This window comes from Drosophila yakuba, chromosome 3R (genome assembly GCF_016746365.2).
Source record: "Drosophila yakuba strain Tai18E2 chromosome 3R, Prin_Dyak_Tai18E2_2.1, whole genome shotgun sequence".
NCBI lineage: Eukaryota > Metazoa > Arthropoda > Insecta > Diptera > Drosophilidae > Drosophila > Drosophila yakuba.
In genome coordinates, this window is record NC_052530.2 from 21,121,278 (window position 1) to 21,137,192 (window position 15,915).

Sequence of the window (15,915 nt, forward strand, 5' to 3'; positions counted from 1 at the left end):
TAATTATTTCTTAAGTTATGCAAACTGTTATACAGTACATAACAAACTGTTTTCGAGTAATATCAATATGGCCAACTATTCAAGACTTAAATCATCAACTGCAAGCCGATATCTACAAATTTGATAATGATAAAAATAGGGCTGCCAGACTCACTGAAATCAGTGAAGCAAGTGCACCCAGTCATTGTGCGTTTTATAGCAAGCAGCTGTTGTCACATAGCGCCAGCGTCGGTTACTTTTCGATTCGAAGAAAAGCTCCGAACGCTCGTCCTTTAAAGTCCTTCCGGTGAGCTTCCATCTGCGTAGCGTGTTATTTGTGTTTGGCCCACGCCGTTTCAGTTACATTGGGACATTCAAACGAATTGGTTGTACGCGCGCACTCCGAACCGCTGTGAAAGTGTTGAATTAGTTTTTGAACCCGAAAACAGCAGTTAAATCGCTTGAGTGAAATGTAAAGTGTTATTGTTGAATGGATCGAAGTGTTTGAAGTTCGGACGGAAAAATGTTTGCGGATTATCCGGAGCAGGGCCTGCAGAAGTGACCCAGTCAGCCAGCGGTGTTGAACCAACAGAAATGTTGGCAAGGACATTACGGACAAAGAATTTGGCCAATAGAAAGCAATGGGGGATGTTGCGGAAACGGAAGTGCCAAATTGAAATGCCATTTAAGCCAGGCGAGCGATTTGCCCGACTTCGTTTACAGCTCATCCGGATTCGTTTGCGTCTGGTCAGGGCACTCAGATTTCTTGGGGGGATTGGTTTGCGAGCGTTGGGGAGTGCGATCCCCAGACGACACTTGGCGTCGCTCTTGACATTGATTATATTCATGAGGCGAAGTCATAAATTTCAGCCCGACTGTTTACGAGGATTCCAACATCCCCCCCCTTCTCATCCGCAGTTCCCAATGCCCGATCTCCCCAGCTTCTTGGCCCCAAGATGTAGCCAAGTTGCGGCTGGAGTGCCAATAAAATCATTAACTGTTGCAGCGCATTAAATTCATGGCCCAGACGTTGCTGCCGCTATTCAGCCAGCAAACATTGTCATAAAACCTCGACCCATTCACGCCATATTTCATCTCGCGTCTCGACAAGACTCCTCCTCATCCCCTTCCCCTTCTCCATCCATCCACCTCACATCCTAATTGCCGAAGGTCCTGAGTCCCGGGGGCGTGTGAAAAACTATTAAAAGGCCGTTGGGCCGTGCATCGTGGGCCATAATTAATGGCGACAATGACTTGATCGGCCGATAATTAATTTATCGTCATTTATATTGCCAAACTGACTTCGCGCACTCATCCTATATACGTACATGTTTACCCGAACGGTTGGCGATCCCACGGGAGCACGTATATTGTCCAGAAGTTGGGCTTCTACTCCCAGTCTCAGTCCCAGTCCAAGTCCCTACTCCACTTTAATTTCTTGGCTGGCGAAAGTTTTCTTTTCAACTAAGCCCAACCAACTTTCAGTTGGTTCTATTGTATTATTTTGGCACATGTTCCTCCCCCAAACACCCCGCACACATAGTTTTGGCCACAAATTAGTTTGGCAGTGGATTTTGCTGGCCACCAGGAGATGCCGAGCATTTGCATTCCATGCGAACAGACTTTTTGCCCGTTTCGTCAAACTATTTTGCTGCTGAAAGTTGGCTGGAAAAGTTTCTCAATTCTCAATTGCGACGAAGAAATCAATTGGAAATGATTGAAACCTAATTTCCCAAATGGACTGAATACATAAATCAATAAATAATGTCCTTTCGATGATGGGAAACGACGGAAGCACCTCAGTCATTAAGGGAAGTTTAATGGATTCAAGGGTTAATAATATCGATCGAACTGATTTTTGATTGATGAATCGCCTCGGCATTTATTAATGCTTTCATTGTTTGCTAAAGTGTTTTGTTATTGGATTATAATGAGGACTCGTAAAAGCATTTCATTGGATCTTATCCTACGAAATGTTATTAATATAAAGTAATAAAGGGGTACACTTTGATTGAATTTCTTTCATATATGTGCCAAAGTTCACTGCTCGCTTTCATGTATGTGTGCTCAAATGGTAAATCTGCGCTGTGTCATCAATATTTCAGTGTTTCAACAAAAAAGCAAATATTTTCGCTTCAGTGGATCGCAGTGAACCGTAAAGAGCAGCATAACTATGCTGATAGGAAGCTTTTCAGCCCCAAAATCCGCCATTCTATCCGTTTAGGGATTTAATTTGTAAACGTCTCTCTGGGAAATTAATGGGTAAATACGCAAATTTCGCTGCAATGCCAACTTTCACCTCTGACATCCCAAAAAATATATACTCTTTTTGGCATTATCATCCCCATGCTTTTTGTGGTCCTAAGTCGCCGTCCTTGTCTTGAATTCGGAAATTGTTTTTGCCCACATTTCATTTGTTACCCAAACTTTGTGCAATGGAGGGAGCGCCAAAAAAGCAAAAAATTGACACAATTTAAACTTTTCTATAAACAAAAGCAATGCAGGGCAGCCAAACAGAAAAGGTTAGCCAAACGAGCCATTTGTTCCCGCTGCTGTTTACTTTCTTTTTTGCCCCAAATTTTTCCCCTTTTTAGCAGCCGCAGTTTTTTGTTTTTTTTTTACTTTTTATATAAACCAGTTTATTACAGAACACACTGAAATGTATGCTGCTGGGGGAGTGTATTTTTTTGTGTTAAAATTTGTCAAAAGGGAAAGGCTGCCCGAAAACGTTTGCTTCGTCCTTTTTTTTCCGCTTTTGGTTTCTCAATTTAGTTTGAATTGCGCACATTTGAAACAATTTGCCAAAAGCCCCACACACACATGCACTTTTTTTAGCCCGGAATGCATTTTGCCGCTTGGCAGAGATTTATGCAGGCTTTTCATAAAGCTGACAACATGGCGTATGATTAATATCGCTGCCTGCTCCCTGGATTGTTATTTTGCTGCATTTAATTAAATCTGCGAGCGATGATTAAGTGCTCATTTTACGCAGGCAACCAGCACTTCAGAAGTTCATACATATATAAATGCGATACTACAAGTGCTTACCTATATAAATTATATAGAAATTGCTATTTCTGGACGCCCGGCTCCTTGACAACCAAGATTAATTGGTATTGCCACTAAAAATATAAACAAGGAGTTCTGAAATTATGCCAAGTGCCGGCCAAGGACGATGTTGTGCGATGTTGTGCAGCAGCGTACTATATACGCTATATGTGGCATGCTCTCAATAAATTTGTGTATTTCATGACAATGACGTCGCAGGCGATGCGTTCCGAGAATTCCAACTATATATGAGCATATATGTATATATTGCATATGGGTTGTGTGCTGGCTGACATTTCTTGGCCTTTTTTGTCCTGCCATATGTGCGAAAATGCCAACGTTCATTGCAATGCAATTAATGAAGATTGGTGCAGCTGGCGCGTACTGTGCATAATACAATGTGATGTATGTAAAAATGCCTTTGGCTTATTTTGGGCAATCTAGTTTGCAGTTTTATTGCGTTTTTAGTTTGCCGTCGGGCTGCAGCATTACTTAAAATTAAATATTTAAATGGAATCTGTGGTAGAATATTCATTGATACACAGAATATTAATAAAATGGTATGCCAATATTTTTGTAGCCCACATTTTTGGCAAACCACAGGAATTAAAACAATGTAAGCTTCTAAAAATATTATTTGTTTAGTCACTTAATTTGCTTTACTCTTCGCTTAGCATTTTATAACGACAGGCCTTCATTTTAATTGATACAAACGCTTTATTTACATTCCCTTTTTTTACGTCTCTTCATTTCACTTTCAATTTATATTCATAGGCCACCGTTGAGTTCTTTTATTTATTCCAGGTTTTTATGCAATATGAATTGCGAACGCCAATTAGAATGACATTTTACTGTGCCTTTGTTTTGTTTTGCTGCTGTTGCGGTTCGGTTTTAATTACACGCTTTGCCGTTGATACTTTTAATTAACGCTGCTAATTAAAGATGCCAGCTAAGTGAAATTCTCACAATTTCCGGCTTAGATATTAACAATTTCAAGCAGGGCAGAATCGAAGGAGACAGGCGGCAGGTAGCAGCGCATTTCGCAGGACCTTTCCCTAACCATTAGTATGATATCCTTGGGGCTTATCGCAGTCTTATTACCAATTCGGTTGCTCTGTCTGCTCCACTTTTGTGCTTGATTAATGCCCGGGATGTGCATTGGATTGCGCCCGGGATCTCCGGCGGTAAGACAATGGCAGGAAAAGCTGGTAGAGCTGGTAAAGCTGGTAAAGCTGGTAACGCTGCCCATTGATTTGTGCCACCTGGCTGGGGAAATGGCCTCGGTTGCCCAGCGGAGACGCATCGTAAATCATCAATGTGAAACTCTGGCTGGCAGCACTTGCTTTTGAAACCCCCCTCCATCGCCTTGTGATTTTCCTACGAATTTTCTACGATTTTTCCCTGGCCCAATACGGCGATTACCAGCGTAGTGCCTGTAGCGATTTAATGGCTCTCTCTGTTTTCTGTTTTGGCAGCAGAAAGTTTTCCCTTCGATTCAACGCTGTTCGTTATTGGTTACAATTGGAAAGTTGGCTGACTTTATAGGCAAATTTCCATCCAATGCCAAAAGGTGTTCGTTCGAGGGCAAATCATAAAAACTTTGCTTGCCCTTCTTATCCGCATTTCTTTATTTCTTCATCATCATCAGCAGCAGTAGCAGTATTATTATTATTTTTATTACTATTATTATTTTTATTCTTCTGCTTGCTTTTCATGCACGTACAACAACGGAAACATTCATTCACGCGAACTAATGAAGTGTCAAAAATGGGCGCCCCGAAAAGTGTGCTACGCTTTTTTTCGTTTTAAAAATATTTCGCAGTTGTGTGCGGCGACATAGTATGTGTGTGTGTGAGTGTGTGTGTGTAGGAGCGTGTCCTGTGACCTTGGACTGTAACTATGAGCGAGTGCCGACTAAAATAGCTCTATAATGCCGAGGCGTTCGTTCCATTCATAAGCGTATGTGTGTGAATGTGTGTGAGTGTATGTGTATGAGTGTGTGTGTTTGTGTTTGTCTGCAAATGTTTGCAGTTGAAGGCAAAGCGCGAGCAAACAAAAAGCGATTCTAATATGGATGGTACTTAAGGTCCGTCCATTTGTATCCAATATGTATAAATGTGTATAAATAAGCAAACCAAACTAACGTAACTCAATCGCGATTCAATTTGTTTTAATCTCGCTTGGCTGCAGCTAAATTACAATTACACTCGCTTTTGCCTCATTTTTAGTTGCGCTTCCAAATGGCAGGAAAGTCGAACTTAACTGCAGAGTCCTTGTGGCTCAAATTGAACGTAATTGTCTTTCGCTTCCCATTTCCACCTCTCCAGTTTCCTTTGATGTCCTCTCTGCTCGAATATGTTCCATTCGGCTTGCTTTATTTGGTTTTGCGGTTGATTTGTATATCTATTTGGAAATACGAATTTGTTTTTGGCTGTGCAGAGAGAAAAATAAAAAAAAAAATGGTAAATTACGAACAGGATATAAGGGAATGTGTATATATTTACAAGTAAGCCACTGAAACCATTAGAATGAAATAAATGAACTTCTTTGTAAGTTCCCTTGTAGATAGTTTCTCTTTCAGGCTTTGCACCCTTTTTTTTTTTGAGTGCACGCCTAGTCCTGCCATCGATTTGGTTGAGTGAGCGGCGGTGGATTGGCTCGTAGGGAAATTACATTTGTAGGTCGTTTAGGCCCGACGCCCCTCCTCCTTTCCTTCGCATCGCGGACTTCGCACATGGCCCTGTCAATATTTGGCCAACTTGAACACCAAACCGCTTGGCGATTGGGAATCCCCCAGTCAGAAGGCCTACAAAACGTCTGTCATTTTTTTTTTTTCTTTGTAGGGATGCTGGTACTTACGGCTTTAATGTGGCCCAAAACCGATGCTTGCTCGGGATTTGTTTACTGAAGCGCGAATCTGTTTTATTTTTGCTGTCGTGGGACTTGTTTTTCGCCCCCGCCCAATTCGGTTTATCCATCTCACGTGCTCGAAGGATATTTGCCTTTGAGGGGATTTCCCAATCATTTCTCTTTTTTATTCTTGGGAAAACAGACTAGTTGCCTGTCTATCTGCCGTGCTGCGTTCGCCAATTTGCGTTTGAGCAAAAGCCTTTGCCCCACCGACAATGCCAATCATCACGCATACGCCGTGTGGCCGCACGTGGCCATTTCTATACCGCTCCCAGTTGATCCGTGGCCATATTGTTATTCGGTATTTAGCATAAATGCCCATTTGCTTGATTTCCACACTGGTTCTCTGGTTCTCTGGGTGTGTGTACTGTATGGCCAGGGTTTGGATAAATTTAATTACAAAATGCAATTTATTTTGGGTAGCCAGTCAAGTGAAGTGTCTAGAAATTGGTAGATTTTTGGGCTGCCAATCAGTTTTTATTGAAAATTGCACTACTTCCGAAATGGAGGGCGAATATGCAAACACAGTATCTTGCTTGCTATCTAATTTAACAATTATGCCAACGCAGGCCAAAATGGAAATTTCGTGTTTGTGTTTGTATTTGCCTTTGCCCATTCATTATTGGCAGTGGAGCGCCTCGCTCGAAGGGTTAAAGTGAAGCATTAATTGTGTTTATCTCAAATTCCATTTGCAAATTGCCTTTTGCGGCCGTTTCAATTAGTCTGTCAATTAACACTTTTGACAGCGGCCCAACGATGAAACATCCCATTGCAGGATTAGCCACTCGTTGAGTTTAACCCGAAATTAGCTGGCGTTCATCAATCGTCTAATCACTTCGGACTCAGCCACAGAGCAATTGGTCACTTGCTGGTGGTGAAGTGCCCACCAACCACCTTCTCCACTGAGGTCAAATGGTCGGTTCACTCACTTCGCTGCCTTCGTTTTGCCAAGGAGCAGACATCCCAGTCACTCCCAGTGGATTCTCTAATTACATTTTGCTCCCGGAGCCACACATTACCGCAGCTCCTCTAAAATTGCTCTGAAATCAACTGGCAAATGCTGGGGGTGCAACAAAGCAGGAGCAACGCGGCGTATACGCAATGTGTTACGGCAATTCATTTGTTGATTAGCCGCGGCAAATTGTGAGTAAAAATGGTACGAAACAAGGAAAATATGACCCGGGGCCAGTGGCCGGAATAATAAAGCCACAAATAATAAACAAGCACGCGGTTGTTCGTGTCCTGCCTCGTTGTCCCGATGTTTCTGCTTCTGCTTCTGGTTCTGGTATCCTCGGCTATTTTGTGCTCCGTTGCCGCTTTCAGTCTGAAATTTCAATTTAAAAGCATGTAATTTTTCAAGGCCCGCCTGCCAAGCCCCATAGAATGTAGGGCTGTAGGGGGTGTGATGGCCTGGTTGTCACCGCGTTTTACCGTCATCATCATCATCGCTGCGCATATGTGTTTGCTGGCCTTCTCAAAGCATCCCCATTTCATTCACTCATCCATATTGAATAGACAGTAAAAGTTGGCCTAAGTGAATTTTTCACAAACTCAAAACTCGAAACTCGTCAGCTCTCTGCCGCCTTAAAGGTTCGAAGTTCGAACTGCCATCCGAAATGCAACTTAAAAGTTGAAGGAAATTTGTTAATCGAATTTCAAAGGAAATGAAATTTAAAGTGGCGCACTTGGGTCGCTCTTTTCTGAGCTATAAATGTTCAGAGTTGGCATTTTCTGTGACATTTTACTTCTCACTCAGATAAGGTTGAAGTTTCACTTGTTTATCTCCAAAGTTGGAATTTAAAGTGATTGCTCACAGCCAATTGGATGTAGAAATGTTTTGGAAAACATTTTGAACACAAGTCACCCAATGTTAAGTTTAATGCATTAAAAATTAATGGAATTTTAAGACTAAACTCTTTACGACCCATGCTTTATGCCCATAATGCCGTAGTAAAGCACCCTGGAGAATGTTAATTGCGAATGTAAACTATGCACTTAGCTGGTTTTTACTGTCCAGCTTTCTTTGTTATTGTTGCCCAGCGTTGGTTGGCTTCTTTGTTGGCTTGTTTGTTTTTCGCCAGCTGCATGCAGCCAGCCATGAAATCTGTGCAACCTTTGCCCCCCTCTCCTTATTTGCCCCACTATGCCAGCTTTGCCGGCGGGCTGAATGTCCTGGACCCGAAAGCCATTTGGCCAGAGACAAAACTACACGGCCAGTCAATGGCGGCATACAATTTCAGGCAGAGAAAACAGAACTTGGCAACTTGAACCATAAATGTCGGCTGAATGCCAAGTCAGACGAGGGGCAGGACACACAAGTGCCCAAACGCAGGGCGTATAAATACACTTCAAGGCTGGACACCACCCCCTCGTCCCCTCGCCACCACTTGCAGTGAAAACAACTTGCGCACAACACTCATACGCCCCGTTGTCTAATATGTGTCTAACTCGCCCGTTGCGCTGCTTTCATTTAGTTGCTCGCCCTGTCGCCCCATTCAAATGGATGTAAATTTTTGGGTAAAACAGGAATCCGCAGCAGACTCAGACACCGCCGTGTAATCCCAATCCCAAGCCCAATCCTCTCGAGGCGTCGCCTTGTTAACATGTCGCATTTCATCCGCATTATTAACGCTCATCGCGCCTTGCTTGCCGTGCTTTGTTTTAACGGCTTTTGTTGGCCCGGCTATTTACACTGGAAAATAGTACTTAAGTGCTAATTCTGTAGGCCATGGAGGCACGCAGATAAGGCCATACATTCCTTTCTCTTGTGGCAGCTGACTGACTTGACATGGCCAGACAATGGGCGACGAACAAGCAGTGAATTGGATTTTGGGGTGTGGCAGGTCAAGTGGCAAAGCTGGGGAAGCTGGGAAAGCTGGGAAAGACGTACTATGTCAGTATCTGAAGAATATACATGCAGCCCTGGGGGGCAGTCTGCCGAAAAAACAATGGGCTTCTTGGGCTGGCTGGCTCTTTTTTGGCTGGCCAGGTATCGAGAATACTGGGCTTAGATTTCGGTGCAGTTTGGTGGAGGAAGGCAGACAAAGTCCTGCCGTTGTAGCCTCTCATGTTTCCCAGTTGTCTATGGGAACAAAACTTAAGCCTTGCCACATGTCGTTGGATGCGAAAACAAATTAGCCACAAATTGTTTGATGAAAAGGATTTCTGGTACTAGAAGTTTCTAAGGTTTTGGTTTTAATTTAATATAAGCATAGAATTTTTTAATAACTAACTAAGGAGCCTTTTACAGCAGGAAACTGCTGTGCAAGTTCTATGAATCTTTAGCTTAATTTGATTAGAATTTTAAAATAAATGTGCGTAAAAGTGTGGCAATTTAAGTCATCTTGAAGTAGCAATTTCGTGCACATAAAGCGTGAACATTTGCAAGTCAAGATGAAACATTAAAAGCTTAAGTCAGCTTATAACCAAAACCATTTTGCTTGTTCCACGCAAATTAGGGAAGGAATTACACAATGTCCTGGCTGGCACACACACACAAAGCTGAATACTGTTGACAATTAGTCCTGTAAATTAGATGGGCGTTCCTCTCGATTCCGAGTTCCTGTGGGGTTTGTTTCGTGTAAAGCTGAATCGAATTGATTGTACTTTTCGCTGCCACCACCCACCTGGGAAAAATTCGTAGAGGGAGTTGGGTGTTAAAAGCTTAGCAGGTGATGTCTATGGGTGTAGGAGGTGTGGCAGGAAGAATCACGAGGCAGAAGCTGAACAGCTCGTTGGCTTAAGGAGCCCCTGGTATTTGCCTTCGTGGTCAGCGAACAATGAGACACAAAGCCAAGTAATTAAGACAGTGACAAACACTCAGCGAAACCACTTTGCTCGTTTGGACAGTGAGAGCAACAGGGACAGCAGCATGCAGCAGACAGAGATGGCAAAACAGCACAAAGGACAAAGGTCAGGGAGCCACTTGGCTCGTGTTTATGCGCCTTTTATGCTGCAACTTCATTAAATTTTACTTTTATGAGCGCAAACAAATCGTTAAAAACATCTCAAAGCTCCTGCACAATGGAGGCCACGCCCCCCTCAGCCACTACCGCCCCCCCACAGCCTCATCCCGCCCCCCCCCCCCCTTGCCATCGAACCACGAGCAGAGAACTGGGCCGGGAAATGTAGCCGGACAACGGTTCTTTTAATTACTTTCTGCATAAATTTGCACTCATTTCCGGCCCTCGTTCTCTGGAGATGTCTGAACCAGCTGGACACTAAATGGAAAACAAATTGGGCGGCCACAGACGCGGTCGAAATGCTAGTGGTGGTAAAGAAAATATCTATCAGCTAATAAGGGAGGTATATGCTATACAAAGTCTACTGTTAGATACTTGCAGTTTAGATGTTCGAGGTATCTTTAAGATACTTTTAAGGTTGCTTATAACTCAAAAGGAGTTCCAAGGAGTATAGGCAACATTTTATGTGTATATAGCACGTTGAGTATAATATTCAAATGTAGGCAACCCAACTCCATTTAGATTGTTATGCAAACATGCAGATAATATTCCTTAAAGTCACTAATTTACCGCTAACAACTGTGTAAGCGTACTCTTGTACATGTTTGCTTGCCAGCTTAGCGCCTTGTTGTGCCGAATAAAAAATGATGCAAAGGCAAAGTGCGCAGCTCGGCTTCCTTCTCGCAATGCTGGAACATAAAGGGAGTTGGTTCGCTTTATGCCAGGCACTTGATGTCAGATCCCGGCTCTTAATGCTCAATGCTTAATGCCGCACCTCTCTCCTCTGCCGCCCATCGACGCACATGTGCGAATGTCCTTTGGGTGTCCTGCGACAAGCTGGTGCTGTGCTGCGCCTCCTCCTGCTGCTGCTCCTGCTTTAGCTTCAGGTTCAGGTTCAGCTGCTAGTCCTAGTCGCAGTCGCAATCCACCGCCCCTTTGGTGTTCGCTGGCAAATTGTTATTTAATTATGGCATCCTGGCCACCCGATGCTGAGACGCAACCGGTCACGTTCCGGCGTTCCGGTAATGGCGAATAAATCAACAGCGGAAGCGTTGCAAGTGACGTGCCACCGATGTGGTTGTGGTTGGCCCGGCTCCAGCTCCAGCTCCAGCTCCACCTGTCCGGGATGTGTCGTTTATCGTCCTGTGCCACATACACCATCGACAGCAGCAGCAGGAGCGGCAGGAGCAGCAGGAGCAGCAGGAGCAGCGAAATCAGCAGGACTTGAAGCGCGAAATGATTGACTTTAAAGTCAAATTGCGCAATCTAAGCCAGAGGCAGCAGCTTGGGGCGTGTCGGAAATGACTTGCAACGGTGGCAGAGACACGTGCTGTTGGCTTCCAGTACTGGGGATTCAGGCTACAGGATTCAGGATACAGGATACGGGATCCCAGCCTGGTTCCAATCAGCGACGGAGCTTGCCATGACATTCAATTAACTCGATGCCATGCTCGGGAAGCAAAAGGACCGAAAGCCAATGTCTCCTGCACTCTGTGATATTTCGGAAATTAATCCTTGCGTCAACTGCTGTTGGTGGTGGTCAGCAGTGTATCTTTGGCTTTGTGGTTCTGCTGGTTCTGTCGCTGGTTTTGGATAACATCAAATAATGTTTCTGTATTCTCGGAATGCCTTTCAAAGTTTTACCTGAAAGTTGCCAAACTTAATTTGCACTTCGTAAACAGTTTACCCCTCGACATAAACAACTGATAGAATTTCAAATTTAATCCCAGGCTAGACTAACATTTTATGCACTATTTCTGTGCTTTTATTAATTCATTAGAACTTCGTTTATGGCCCGTAATCAATCGTAGAAGCAATCAAATATCCGATAGCAGCTACACATTCCTCTATGCTCAATCTATCTCCAGCTTGAGAATTTTCCCAACTCATCTTTTTGTCTCTGGATGGCGCGTGACTCTGACATTCCATCTGGATATGAAAGCTTCCGGCTGTGATTATCAAATCAAGATATAATTGCTTGGATGCCCCAACGTCATCACCCTCATCAAGAGTGATTCAGCTTGGGCAATTATTTTTGAGCCTCGCAGCTCATCCGCAATTCAGTTGGCCAAGTTTCTTCATCAGCTTCATCTGTGAGTGACCCAAATTCCACATCGTAATCATTTATCCGCAGTCTGAGGACTTAGTCATGGATAGCTACCTACCATCACCGAATTGGCAGGACTCCCAAATGTCAGCTAGTAAATAGTTTTCGTTTGCCAGCGAGCAAATAAGTCAATATTAAGTTAGCCGATAAGTCGCCTTTTGCGGCATGTCCCTCAAGTTGGCAACGCTTTTTGGCTGCGCAGCAATTTCTTATCCTTTTGTCAAGGATGAATGTCGCACACAGAGACACAGAGACACAGAGCTTCACTGTCTCACTGCCTGCATGTGAGTTTGAGTTTCAGTCCCGTGTCCTGAGACACTGAGTGCTGGAAATGTTTTCAAAATCCACTCAAGCTCACTTAGAAGTCACCACCGACAGCCAGGTGGAAAATGGACAGAGAATGGGGGCGTTCAAGACATTCAGGACATTGAGGTTTATGCTGTGAGCATTGTCGGGTATTCCGGGGATTACCTTTTCCCCCTTTTGCACACCAATAAACTTGACAGTTAATCCGTAATTGATCTGGAAAAAGGTACGATTATGATAATGAAGCTGACAATGAGCATGCTGATGGAACTGAAAGTGATAATGAGGGAAAATTCAAAGAAAATTCAAAGAAAACTCATCGAATGACCCAAAAATAAAACCCAAAAAGAAAACCCTTAAAGTTTATGCTCACTTTGTGGCACTTTGTTAAAGTCGCATTCCGAAAGCCACATAAATTTCAATTTTTATTTGACACAAAAGGAAGAAAACGGGGAATGTGTCAAGACAAATGTCCTTGGGGTCTTGGCTGGGGGAAATTCGTTTATGGAAATGCGTAAAACGCAGAGAAATTCACAACTTACCTAAGCAGCCATAACAGCAGATCATAAATAAAACAATATCATATGAATGCTTACGCGGCGTATGCGTAATGTCGACGAAGTGGATATTCCGCTGTTTTGGGGTGGTGCAGGCAGGTTGGGTGGGTGAATGTGGTGAAAGTGGTGCGGTGCTGCGACAAGTAAGTAAAATGTTATTTGCTCCTTGGCACGCAATTGTACAGACAACGAGGCAACGTGGCAACGTGGCAACGGGGCAACGAGGCAGCTGGGAACACGTGCAGGTCCTGCCAGGATATGTAAATCGACGCGTGTGTGCGCATAGATATAACCATGTACCGCATCTAACCATTTCCCCTTCCTTGGTTCTAAGATGGGCATAGTGCAGGTATTAGTGTAAAAGCCAAAAGTGAGAAAACCAGCAGCCAAAGGACTACGCCAGGAGCATACAAATGCCAGCCATGCTGGCGCAACTTGTCATAAGCGCCATCGCCGGCTTACAAGTAAAAGCAAAATAACCAGCCAACGCACAGGGACACCAAACAGCAAGCAGCAGCAGCAGCCGCAGCAGGATTCTAGCCGGGAGCAGGAGCAGGAGCAGGAGCAGCAGTCGCCAACAGCCAGCAGCAACATGGAGCAGGAGGCAGCAGCAGGTCCTGCGAAGAAAAGCGGCACCACCCTCTCCGTGGATCGGGCCGCCTTCCTTCTGCTGCGCGTCAGGAAAGTGTTCAAGAAGAAGCGACAGCAGCGCAAGGAGCGACAGTAAGTCGAATGTTTGCCATTACTTAGCCACCGCAGGGGGTAATCGGGTATAGTACTATAGTACTATGGTACGGGGGGGGAAAACTCTTGTCGGGATTTGCCGGATTTCCATCGCAATGAATTGTCTGCCAGCCGAAGGCAAACAGAATTAACAGTCTGTTTGAACGGCGGATTGAAAGCGGATTGGGCCGCAATCAAAAGCGATTTAGTTGCCAATCAATGTGCGCGGTCCGAAACTAAATCCAATTTCGCTGCCCAATGCAGCATGTTTTAATGGTGCATTTTCGCAGGCTATTATATAATATATTTTCACTAGAAAGATTTATTTTGTGCCTTTTTTGTTGAATTATTGGAACGTAGATTATAATCAGCAAAATAAAAGCTGGTTCTAAATTATCTTGAATGTATAAATATGCGTAAGATAACACACACAAAACACTTCAAGGAAAGAAAAGAAGCTTTTCCTGAAACTAAACTGGCATAATAAAAAAATACGCAAAATTCCTGCTCACCATAAAGGAACTTTTCCTTTACATGGTTTTTAATCCAAGCGTTTGCCATTCACATTTCTAGGAATTAAGTTTACTATTTGCATTCAAGCTGTGAAATATGCCACAAAACCTTTTCAGAGTTCCACAGCAATTTGTGGCAACTTAAAGACTCTTTAACTTGAGCATGTGTACAGTACTGCAAATTGCCAAATACCCAGCGGAAATGGCTAGAAAGCAGCTTTCAGGTACTTGCATTTGAGCCAACTTTCAGCTTAGTTTTCAGCTGCTGCGGCAAATGCATTTGGTGGCCAGGATGCGGCATTTGAAGGACCCCCGAAAAGTAGCTGATAAATATATATGTATACCTCGTGGAGCCACAGCGGCCAAGTGTTTTTGGTGGGCGTTTTGGGTGCGTGTGCGTGGCAAGGTGCCGATGGGGGCGTGGCACACCAATCTCGATTCCCATGCACGTGCCAATGCCATTGCTCATTTGCTTGCTGCTGGGAAAAAGGCAGCAGCTCGTTAGAGATTCGCAGCTATGTTTATCCCCGATTTCGCCTGTTCTCTCCAACGCAGTTTATTGCACAGCTTGCTGCAAAGAGGAGAAAAGAGTAGGAATTTTCCAGCTTTTTTCCTTTTCGCCATACTGCAGTGCTGCGTAATGAAAATGCTTTTTATATCCTGGCATTCGGATGCTCAACATTTGCTTAGCGCAAGAATGCCAAGCGGCAAACTCAATTAGGCACGAGCAACCCGTTTCCTGGCGAATGTTCAAGTGGGTTTCCGCTTAAAGTTCACTCACTTAGCCTGAAGTTCAGCACCCTTAACCTCTTTTGCTCGCCCCCTTTTAAATGGGGGCGTGGCCGGGTGTCCTTTGGGCTGACAAAAGGGACCGCCTTTCGATGATTTGATTACACGAACAACATTTGCTCTAATTATGCACGCACATGTAAACACAGCAGCAAGTGCAATTACACCAAAGGCACACCACACACACACACACACACACACAGACACACAAACACACACACACACTCATACAGTTGCTGGATTACAGGGCGCACACAGTGCGTATGCGTAATTTGGCAAAGCCTTTCGGCTTAGTTGGCCTTTTTACACACAAACGAGGCACGAAATGAGACAGGAATGTTGTCGTAGCTGATGCTAATGTGCCAGTATGTCGGCTTAAAGAACTTTATTAGTTTTGCTCGTGTGAGGTGCCAACAGAATACCCGAAAAACTCGGAAATGACGGTAATCGTTGGATTATCCTTGCCACCAAAAGTAGTATTTTCATAACCCTTTGATCTGCACACTCTGGCGCCTCTGGCTCATTAAATATCACACCTCTTCATTATCGGGGTGTAAAGTTGTATGCAGAGCCCATCTTAAAGCACTTTTCCCAGTAATTCCCGCAGCATGTTAACCTTTTTTTACGGGATATTCCTAGTCCCTCACACATGTGGGGGTAATGTACGATTTACGTTTACGAGTATTTCACGTCAATTATGTAGATCCGCTTTGAGTTATGTGAGTGGGCTGTGCCGCCAGGTCGCTCACCCCCAGAAACCTCCGCTTTCACAGCTCTGCCAAGCTGGCTTTGTTGCGCTTTGAAGCGCCCTGCTGCGTCCTGTAACAGCTTGCCTTTAGTGGGTGCTGCGGCATTATCCTGCCTCCTCCTTTGGCTCGTATGTGCCCCTTTGTGTTTGCCACTCAGCACCACCGAAAGCGCCGACGGCGAACCTCAAGCCTCTACAGCTGCACAGCGAAAATATTTCACCGAATTAGGCGCTAATTTGGTTTACGGATAGTCTGTTTCCATTTGAGAAGATG

At 44.2% G+C, this 15,915-nt stretch overlaps 1 protein-coding gene across 1 annotated transcript in view; it reads left to right on the forward strand.

Moving 5' to 3' along the window:
- Positions 1–343: 343 nt before the first annotated feature.
- Positions 344–15,915, forward strand: part of LOC6537784 — a 45,327-nt gene continuing 29,755 nt past the window's right edge. Inside the window, exons 1-2 of the mRNA XM_015193029.3 lie at positions 344–451; positions 13,204–13,592. Coding sequence (XP_015048515.1) covers positions 13,462–13,592 — 131 coding nt within the window. The 5' untranslated portion in view covers positions 344–451; positions 13,204–13,461. The remainder of the gene's footprint in view (positions 452–13,203; positions 13,593–15,915) is intronic.